Source organism: Pholcus phalangioides, unplaced genomic scaffold (genome assembly GCF_987345545.1).
Source record: "Pholcus phalangioides strain wild (caught in Gottingen) unplaced genomic scaffold, Ppha-v1.0 ptg000008l_1, whole genome shotgun sequence".
Classification (NCBI taxonomy): Eukaryota; Metazoa; Arthropoda; class Arachnida; order Araneae; family Pholcidae; genus Pholcus; species Pholcus phalangioides.
Genome location: NW_028301601.1, coordinates 35,698,428 through 35,710,128, shown reverse-complemented (window position 1 = coordinate 35,710,128; position 11,701 = coordinate 35,698,428). Strand labels below are relative to the sequence as shown.

At 33.0% G+C, this 11,701-nt stretch overlaps 1 protein-coding gene across 2 annotated transcripts in view; it reads right to left on the bottom strand.

Moving 5' to 3' along the window:
- Window positions 1–1,947: 1,947 nt before the first annotated feature.
- The window catches only part of LOC149084214 (sodium-dependent proline transporter-like), a 126,902-nt gene continuing 117,148 nt past the window's right edge, over window positions 1,948–11,701 (bottom strand). For both annotated transcript variants that reach the window (XM_089234559.1, XM_089234558.1), the window contains exons 13-14: window positions 7,242–7,412; window positions 1,948–5,250 (exon numbers count right to left, since the gene is read on the bottom strand). In XM_089234559.1, coding sequence (XP_089090685.1) covers window positions 5,086–5,250; window positions 7,242–7,412 — 336 coding nt within the window. In that variant the 3' untranslated portion in view covers window positions 1,948–5,085. The remainder of the gene's footprint in view (window positions 5,251–7,241; window positions 7,413–11,701) is intronic.

Genomic DNA, 11,701 nt, shown 5'->3' with positions numbered 1-11,701 from the left:
CCAATCCGTGTCGATCTCTTATCAAAAAATTGAGACTATACGGTGAATACCGCCCTAAAGATGGATGAGTCCGCCCACATCTTTAGACGAATCTATTAAAGGACTCTGCATAATACATATATCATGGATGCACCAACTCTGTCCCTTTACGGATGCATTTATTTTTCATACAATTTTAACTAGGCACAAGATATCTATACAAACTAAGACAAATACAATGTAAATACTCTCGGTGAGAGCCATCCTTTGTTCCTTTGAAAAACAATCGTTCAGAGATGTAAATTGGTTATAGCAGTGCTTTTTATTCTTCTCAGAGAGCAAGGCAATTTCTTCAACATGGTACTTACATAACATGAAAAAAAATCAAGCATTCACCATCTCCAAAACATACAAGACAATCACAACTTTAACAATATAAATATTTTAAGGACCGATACATATATTCAAGACACGCGTTCCGGCATGTACCGATTCGTTAGGAATTCCGCAGAGGAATGTGTAAGAATGAGTACACATGTACGGCTAAGTAGTAATAGTGCTTTTCCCCCCTCCCCCCATCATTTTCGGCTTTCGAAAAAGTTGAACAGTTCCATTCCCTCAAAAATAATCTCATTTAAGACAGGGTTGGCAGAATTTTTTGTGACGCATGACAGCTTACGATGGTTTTTAAATCGGTTTCAAGCTGTACTTCCCAAAGTGGGCAATATTGATGGAGGGAAATGGAATGATCCAGGAGGAACCGTAGGAGCCATGGCTTTAGTATATGGTCTTATGGGTTGACTTGAGTTGGGAAGGGGACGATGGAACAAAAAGTTTGAGAAACATGTTTCAAACTGTCACATCACAAAACTACCTAACCCTGGTGTAAAATTTGACACTGCACCCCATTTTGCAATATTATTGAAAATTATCAAGTACAACGTTTCCAGGACCCACACATTCTAACGTATTTTCACTGACAAACCATTCTCGAATCTACTTATGGGACAATCTAATGTTTTTTAGCCCTTTAAAGTTGTGCCGCCCGGGATGTGCGACGGGTGCAGTTGCACCAGCAGACTCCGAGATTTTTTTTTCGGGGGGCGCACCTGCGATAATTTCATTCGCAAAATATGCATTTTCATCTTTTTTTGAATTATTTCTCAGATAAGATAGATTCCGAATTTTTATCCATTCTGGAATTTTTTTTTTTTTCATTTATTCTGAATCTTCATGGGTGCTGAAATTAGGTCAATCATTTTTACTATTTTCGACTCATCGATTCTGAATTTTGATTAGTTCTCAGAAAGATTCTCTCATTAGGTCCTAATTGTACTTGGTTTAAGAATTAATTTTTTCATTAATTTAACTGTTTTGTTCAGTTCGATATATGTTCATTAATTTTTTTTGTTAGTTTATATCTTTGTGTTTTTATTGATATTTCTCTGCATTCCTGTTTATTTTGTAATAATGCATGGAAATTTTGGATGCCAGATTCTTCTGTCCCACAGAACATATAGAATCCAGGCTAAAGGGTCCGGTATCTAATAAGGGTGTCAGTCTTTAAAGTAAAAGAAAGACGTTGCATGCAAATATGCCAATCAATCCTGGTTTGATGAGCTAAATACGTGCAAGTATCATTCCCATTTCTCTTTACATTGAAATTACTAAAAAAAACATAAAATGACAAATGACCGAAAACCATTTCTTCTTTCAACCATCGACTTTCTAGTAAATCAATCTGAAGAAAGAAATTCAACTTTAGTTAGATCTTGCCCACAATTCACTCTGCTTTCATCCCATTGAGATCGGAAACGCTGACAACGAAGAAATTCCGACTGCAAAAATGAATCAAATGCTGACTAGACAGAAAACTTACTAACCTTGATCAAAGTAAGATATAAAATTCCAATAGAGGAATTTAAAATGAATAGAAAGCCTATTATATAGAAATACTAAATCTTTATTTGAAACATTTCTTGCCGTAGTTTTACAGTTTATAAACTCGAATTACATTCCGTATTATATAACATTTTTTTCCACACTTCCACATAAATTTCTCATATCTACATGCAATATATGTACAGAACAATCAATACATATCTATATTTATTTTCTTCCAAAACATATAATTTTTTAATCGGTTTTATTACTTCTATGGATTTAGATGTGATCCTAAAACAATTCTTGTTCATTCAACTGTTCTAATTCTGAAAATTTCTAATTCTGTGAATCGACGCCCAGAAAGCATTGAATATTCTAAAATATAATTTCAATTGATATTTGTTTTAAAGTCTTTTTTTTGTTATAAACTCTACGTAATCGTTTTTAACATCAATATACACTTATCTATCGTCGTTAGAAATTTTAAGCACTTTTTTTGCGTTATGGTTCCAAATTTTAAACAAATATGTCTCTTCTATAAAAACGCATCGCATCTGTGTCAAAATTTTAATACCGTTCAAAAGCTTGGCACTGTGAACATGATCTGCATACCAAGTAGAAAGTGCAACCCAACAATTTATTTGATGCAGTCAGCATCGTACTGTCCAGTGATGAATATTCAACAGAAATCTGGATTTTTCAGTAAAATAAATTCGGAAGAAACTGGTGAGCTAGAAAAATATTTAATGATGAGCTTTTGATTTGGAAATTTCCATGAACTTTTTTTCCCTAAATTCAGTGAATCTAGGATTTTATACCATACTTCATTTTTTTTATCATTAAAGTTTTGAAAATTTTAAAGATTTTGATGAATTTTAAAAGTTTTGTTGGAGATTGTTTTAACTTCAGTCTCAAAAATTTATACTTATAGAAATAGTTTTAGTTTTGTAGTTTTATTGAAAATTATATAAAAGTAAAATAATGTGAAAAACCTTTGTGTTGGATAGTGCAGTATACAGATACACAGTATGTGTTTAGAAAAATAATTTTCTATGATAATTTATTGATCATCAATTGTTCTAGATTTACGTTTGTTGAAAATATAAGTCGAAATGTATTTCAAGTTTTGTCTTTCTGTGAGTTTTTTTTAAGGATTTTAAAAGATTTTTTACAAACGATAACACCAAAATTACGTTTGGAATTTTAACCCCAGAGAACTTAATACATATTAGTTTCATGAGTTTTACGGAAAATTATGTAAATGTTGAAAGTTTTTTGAGCGTTAAGTTAAATTCAATAACTTATAAATAAATTATTTAATTCAATTTTTTATATTGAAACAGTTTAGGGGATCTAGGTAATTTTTATTTAAGTTCTACGATATATTTTCAAGTTGATTATTTTTTTTCAATTCAATGATCCATTTTTTTTGTATTAATATTACCGGAACTTCGAGTAGTTTTATATTTTTCCCTCGCATGGATAACGGGTATGAGCAATCGAACGCATTGTTTTCTCTATTCACATTTGAAAAAAAAATAATTTGGGATAAGACATAATTGAGAAACTTTTACGAGTGTCAGATTATAAAAGAATTTAAGTAATTCTGTTATATAAATTGTGTTAAATTTTATCAGAAAACTTAATTTCTCACATCATGCCCTATAAAATTTTATTCGATATCTTTCCAAAATTACGCTTTTCATCGGGAAATTTTACAAGAATTTTTATAGTACAAATTTTTAATATAATTTTAGTATTGTAAACTTTTTTGAAAGTTTTGGCAAATTTGCAATTCTTATTTTGGACTATTTCATAGAAACAAAATTAAGTTTTGACTTTAATAAACTATTTAATAGAAAAATATTTCAATTTAATAAACTATTTTAAATTTGTAATATAATTGTCATAATATAATTCAAGTATTTATAATTAAATTTTCATATATATTTCCTGAAAAGTATTATAATTATAAAATCAAATTAATTTATTCACGTTGAAGTTTTAAATGGGAAATGAAATGGAAACATAACGTACTTGAAAATCACGGAGTAATTTTCTTCTGCTGATCTCTTCAAGCATTTTTTTCAAAAAATCTAAAGTATTACAAACCGAATATATTATTTATTAGCATCTCAAATCATTGAGTTTAGTCCCAAAACCAATTAATACAGTAAATATTTAAGATATTTTTGACCAATAGAGAATCAATAATAATTACAATCTCAGTAATACGTCATGGAAGACGAACCTCATGCAATTTCTCTCTTTTTCTCTCGACCACTTTATACATTCCAACTTACATACACAGTTATACAACTAATGTACAATCCATATGGAAAAATATACACTGACGGGGGAAAAAACATTTTGTACATATATTAAAATAATGAACGCCACATTATCATTATCAACAAAGTGAAAGACATTGTGCCAAAATTGTTCATTTATAACCCGGATAACTAACAATATTTACACCACTGAATAAATGAAAATAATTAAATTCAAACTTTGAATGCATTTTTTTTATGCAATTAGAGCTGTTTCATCGCCTAATAGAAGCCAGGTTTACGACTATAAGAGTACATGATTCATTACATAATGAGATAATGAAAAGCCATTCACGTCTATGTTTAAATTTGAAAACAAAGAGCGACACACATTCTTTATAAACGTGTAAACATGATAGAATACACATGAACAAAATGGCTAATCACTATGATGGTGTAAAAAAACTAATGTCAAAATACTTTTTCTGTACTCCAGAAGAAAATTATAAAAAAGGATTACGTTAACGCATAATGTATCAAACTATACAGTGTGTAAACATGAAAAACTGGTACACCCTCATCTAAACAAATCTTTACAGCAACATCGGATTAGAAAAGACTAACCTAGTTTACAAACTCATTAAAAACAGCTGGAACATCCATTCAAAATATTTAAAAAAAAACAGAAATGACCAAAAAAGCACTAATTATAAAATCAGCCCAAAAATAACAAATCATGCGATTTCATTCACTAATGTGTTTTTTGTTGTTGAATTTTCTATGCATGCAAAGAAAAATTTATTTCTCTATATATTCGAAAATGTTTCCAAAATTGGCTTATCTCATTCAAAAGAAATCAAAAGGGTATGTTTTTTTACTATAGTAAACTAACTGGTTTGGAATATTATTCATATGTGTGTGTGTGTTTTTTTTGTGTGGGTATATAAGATGCTCAGATAGCAGTTTCGAAAGTGTAAGTCACATTGAAAGAAGGATTGTCGAAGGAGTTTTTACGTCCGTCTTCAGCAGTTTCTTCGTTTGGGTCACCTGTCCTGAAGACGGCAAGTTTCTGCGGTGGACCCCATTCATCCGTCGGCTGCATTAATATCGTTATACGCTAAAAAAAAAAGTAAATAATAAATGAAATAGGGATAAAAGTTGAAATAAACACTGCAGGGAAACGAACTCTATATCAAGTGTAAAAGGATAAAACGCAGTTTTTATTTAATATCATAGCATACGCTATTCATTTCCATGCTAATCACAGGTTTAAAACCAACAATTTTATTGAAATAATGACCACACATAGTTTTTTGTTTTTATTCGATAGGCATGGGTCTCCGTTTAACGATGTCGCATTACCAAGATATGTTACGAAAGTTAGATAGAATATTTTCCTCTCTCTCTCTCTCTCTTTGTCGCCGGTTTTCCATTCGTGTCGGTCCACGAAATTGTTTACTTAATTCCGCCGGTCCGTAAGTAGAAAAAGGTTAGGGAATTTCTTTTTTTTTTTATGGTATGAGTAGAGTGGCGAGATATAATTTAAAGAGGTCCCCTGTACCTCCCTCCTGATAAATTGTCACATCAGGGACGTCATTTCAACTTATTTCAGTGGGGGTGGGGGGCAAAGAACATGTACTCAATGTATGTATATATTTGTATATATACCATTTTTAGTGTATTTTCAAAAGCTAGGGGAGCAACGGTCCCCCGCCCCCAAATGACGGGCCTGTGTCACATATTATTCTAAGAGAAAGAGGAATGGATTTCTCTTACTTTCCGAGTTCGGATAATCTCTGACGAATAATTATAAGTTAGGTAAAAGTTTCCTGCATTGCTAAGAAATCAAGAGTGAGTATGAACTGTCTGTGTTCTTGACTAATTAGAGGACAATCCACTCATTTTTCTCGAAAACATTGTAAGGCGAAACGATCTACCCCATAATATCGCTTATTATACTGCACTACAGAAGTTTTGTAAATGGCAAATCTTTCCAAGTGGATTGAAGTTTTCATATACTCTAGAGCATAATTTAATTAATGACTTAATAATTGTTTTTTTCCTTTCGATAATCAAGCCAGGATTTCGTGTGCCATACAAATTAGTTAAAATAATTATTTACATAAATTATAAATTGACGAACTTGTATAACTTCGTTTTAAATCATATCAGTGTCCTGTGCGTGGTTAAAATATAAGAATTTACGTTCAGAATTATTGTAATATGTACTCATCCCGGCTATTTTTTTTTCTTCATAATATTGAAACGGATGAGGGCTACAAGCCTTTACAAAGGACGGTCTTCTCCATCTCATTTCTTTTAAATTATTGGTTGTCATGGTTACTTAAATTTATTCGTTTCGATTATTTTGTTTTCTGGTCAGTTTGATCTGCGTATACGTTGTGTTCAGTCACGCTATTCCTATCGTCCTTGTATTTTGATTAACTTAATGAAATAACTCAACGTGTTTGATCCTTCTGTAATGAACGTGACAATATTAGCATGGAGGTGCCAATATTTGTCCCAATTCCGAGTATATCCAATGTAAAATCAATGTTAAAATGAGAAAACGAAATCAAACATAAGAATGATGCGCAAGTTGATTCCATAATTCCCCTTACCGCGCATTTTCTAGTGAACTGTTGATCATGGAGACATACGAACTAGAAAAATTGTCCAAACTGGAGAAAAGTGTGCAAAAAAAAACCCCGCATGAATGAGAGAAAAAACGTTGTCAGTTAATTCTAGTAATTTTTTGTTCTTTCCTAACTTTTCTACGATATTTTAATTTAAATATTTCAGGAAATATCGCACAGACGTGAAAGGGTTTTTTTTTGGCCGCAGAAGAGACAGAGCAACAACTTTATGATCGGAGTTTTGAGTACAGGGTATCCGAATAAAAAGTTATTTTTTATTTTATTTTAAAAACTATACAATCCCTTGCAACATGAATGACGTATCTGAGTTCTACACGTTTCATTTGGATATTTTCTCTAATTAGAATTATTAATCTATGATCAACGGTTTGGCAGTAAAATACGGCAAGAAAAATTATGACTGTGCACAAAAACAATTTTGTATAGTCATTTTATAGCAACTTTCAATTACCTCTCTGAATGACCTCTTGCTTAAAGAGAATATTTTATACAGCATAATCACAACGATGACTAGAACTGGAAAGAAGGCCATCACCCATCCGACGACATTCGCCCAGGCCGGGTACATATAATTACCACTTTTAGCTGGTTTATATTCGACCCAATTGAACACTAAAATGAACTGAAAGCAAAAGAAAAATTAGAAAAAAAAATTCAGAAAATTTTATATAATATAAACAGGATGTATATGATTTAAGTTCACTGTTCTGAGCTCTCTATAACTGTAATTATTCACCAATAAGTTATAAACATTTAGGAATGTGTTGACGGAGGAATATGAAATATATTGAGAGCAAAATCAGTAGGTCCCTACATTATCCACAAAGATGCTAATTTTTGGCAAACTTGTGTCCAAACTGTTCCAGTTAGATGGGGAATATCTAAACAGTACTAGCAGAACCATTTTCACAGTTCAAAACGTTGCGTTTGCAAGAACGTGCTTTGCTGGTGAAACTCTCACAAACGCAGTAATTTACATTAAAGCTACGCAGTAATTTACATTAAAGCTACGCAGTAATTTACATTAAAGCTACGCAGTAATTTACATTAAAGCTACGCAGTAATTTACATTAAAGCTACGCGGTAATTTACTTACGCTACATTTTCTGTTCTAAGAGACGTCGAAAATTCCCCCAATTCCTCAATTGAGGGGGACATTGTTATAATTTCATTATTTTATGCTTGGATATACTCAATAGTAACATACGGAATCACTGACTGGGGAAGGTGCATATCAGACAAATATGCGAAAACTAGATAATATATGTAACAAAATAATATCCCACAAATAACAACCACCACAGTAAACAACAATACAACAAAATGCCATAAGCTAACTTTAAGGTAAAACTACATTTATAGGCTAAAAAATATCCATTTTTAAACAATAAATAGTTAAAAAAACAAACAAAACGGAGAATCGCCTAAGTTAAATAATATATATCAAGTGCCAAAAACAAATAAAACGTTAAGAGCTAGATATACAGCTCCAAAAATAATGAATTTATATCACGAAATCAATCATACAAATTATAACATAAGATCCAATAACAATATTTTTATATTTTCTATAAACACCGGTGTAGAATCTGTATTACTACAATTATACAACAACATAATAATACACAACCTATCTGTGTGTATATTTTCGTTTTTTAAATAATTTAAAAACTTTAAATTATACTTTAAAAAAATTACCAAACTGTACAAACCACAATGATAAGATTGAACTAAGTAACCATTGTAGACCTGGTAGAAGGACGTACAAGTCTTGAGGCCAATAGTGTGTATACTGTATGTTTATATTAATATTTGTATATGTGTGTAAAAATGTTTGCACATGTATATACATGTTTGTAATCTGTGTATTTTAGTCCAGTATGTTGGTAGTCCAGAACACAGGAAGTTTAATTATGTACACCCTGCATAACATAAGCCTACTTTTTTTTAATATAAAAAGGTTGCAGACTTTTCTGATGTTGTGACTCCCTTAATGTCAAAATCTTTAGTTTCAAAAAAATCAGAATTTCTCGTGTCTTCCCTGAGAAACTTTAGCACTTACCAAAGGAGGCATACCTTAGTTTGACAAACTGTGGGCTAGACAGTCGTAGGCGAAAGGAAATTATTTCCTTATAAATAGTTGCAAATAGCTAAATTTTACTGTAACAAGTGTATCACGTTGCCTCCATGTATTTGTGCATGTCTGGAACATCCGAATGTTTCGACAAATGATGTACCATTATTTTCGAGAGTAAGCGTGTAAATTGGTCAGCAAGTACTTTTCCCAGCTAGGTGCCGAAACAACGCTTTTCTGAGCGCCCATGGTGTTAAGACGGCCCTGATTCAAAGAGACGTATTTAGAATGGTAGCAAACATTGGGGGACATAATTTTATAGCAAGCGTGTATCCGGACGATGTGACGGAAGGGGACATCGTGTAAGTTTGATCATTCCATATTTTTACAGACGAATTCATATAGTTAAAAAATTTCCCGTGTATTACGGTACAAACTTTCTGTTCTTGGGAGGAGCGTTCGTTCCCATCGCATTCTTCCCCTCTGTATCCGCACCTAGATGCCTGCCCTCTCCATCTTCAGCTGCGAATGAAATGGAGGCAAATATATTCAGCTGCGAATGAAATGGAGGCAAATATATTCAGCTGCAAACGGAACAGAAGCAGGCGCATCGCATCATCCCGTATTTTGCGGGGCAAACTTTCCCCATTTTATTTGGCTCTTGGGAGGGCCAGTCGCCTCCATTGCCCTTCCCCGGATCCGCGCTTGTTAAACCATTTCAGACTAGAGCATTCATTCTTTCCGAAAATCTTTGTTTTTTTTTGTGAAGAAATAATTCACTTCAGTTGAAAGTTTTTCAGCCAAGATGATGCGGAATATATTCATCTTAACATGCAATTTTTTTCCAGAATTTTATTGCTCAATTATATGTAAAATAAATCACACTTTTCTCGGAGGCACTTTCTCCCGTGGAAGCCATCTTAAAACTACTTCCTCCCTCCTAAAAAACCAACCAAGTTCTGCCCCATGATGAAAGCCCACAAATTTCATATTCACCATATTTCTATCTCAAAACTTAAACAGTCCTTTAAGTCTGGGCTCAACTCCCTCAGGTTAACATAAAATTTCTACAAAGAGAAAAAGCAACCCACACATTTGTGTCACTAGTGTCTGAAAGGATATGCGATGAAAATGACTCCGAAATCACAGCCTACATATTCAAGTAATGATCGCAGCCAATATTGACCGGGAAACGCAGCGTGACTTGGACAGGTTGCGAGAACACGCTACGTCCTCGAACTACTTACATAATGCATTTCCTGGTTTCGTATACGGTATACGTGACATTGCAATCGTGTGTGCAGAAGCATATAAAAGTTTAATAGTTTCATAAGAGAAATAATTCGAGGCGTTGTATTCGTTATGCGCACGTATAACACAAATGCTGCTCAGTAGCACCAGAAACATTTATTTTTTTCGGTGCTCTCTCTCTCTCGATAAAGCGGCACATAAGCAGCTGTCGCTTCCTGACAGTCCTCGGATAAGAACAAAGGCGTCTCTGTTTGCAGTTAATGGGTCAGACAGGCTCCATGTTGCATGCAATAGACAACACATTGTTCGAGCACGTCATAAAAGTTATATCCTTTTAGAGCCTGCATTCATTTCAACGCTCCAGATTTCAATGTGAAAGTCAAACCGTATTAGTGTTCAGTTACAATCACATGGACATCACACAATGTGCATTCTTATACATTGCACCTACTGGGACTACGCCCTTGACAAACAACAGAAAAAAATTCGACCACGGCTGAATAACGAGAGCTGTATCCGTGTGTAGTTATCAGAGGAGCATTATATATGTACGGTTATCGTCTAATAATATCTGAAGGGGTTTGGATCTATTTATGTTTTGAGATTTCCATTCAAGTGCTTTCGTTTTTTGACGTGAGAAAGTATCATTGTTTTACATTGATTCAAACATTTTAGATTAAACAAATATCAACGGAACGGTTCTAGTTTATAATATTTGATCCAGCGAGGTATTCGTTTAGTTTTACAGGTATTTCCACTCCGACATTCCACTCCAGACATCTCGACCATATTATTTCGTCTGCCATGACTGTATGAGTGGCACTATCCGTGACCAAGTAAGTGACCGTATCAATGATCACTAATACGGACACACACTTGGTCACTAATGCGGTGATTCACATGACCACTCGATCATTCAAACGTTAATGGCTATTAAATACTTGGTCACTAAGTCATACACTTGGTCACTCATACGACAGTCCAGAGTGGTGTGGCCTGTGCATTATGCTTAAGTTTTGGACATGAGTGTGGTTTGCAATGTCTTAAAAATCAAATTGTATCTAAGCTGATATCTGCACACACACACAACCATTTTTTTAAAATAGAAAAATTTTCAGTTTTCAAAATCTTTGGTGATTTTCTTTGCTTTCTGCCTAATCTTGGGGCCTCGATAAATCATTTTGGATCTTTTCAGCATGAAACCATTGAAATACATCTTGGTCACTGTGGAAATTAGATTTTTCTCTTCCATTTTTTGATCAAACTTCCGTGCTTTCACCAATCTTCTTCCATTTGGTCAGAATTTTTCTTAATGCTTGACAGTAGAGATTGGGAAAAGTTTCCAACTCTTTCACACTTTCAGTTCGAGTTTTTTTTTTATTGCAAAAACCCAAGATTTTAATTGGTTGCACAAATAGAAAACTTCATTTTCGCATTATTTTTCTAAATTTCTAAACGTTGTATGAAACCATCGCATTTGTGCAGATTTTTTTTTCTTTTTGAGATTTTTACTTTATTGAAAATGTTAGGACTCTCCATGGACTCAACAGACAACAAAAAATGAAATGATCAAATGTACTGAAGAC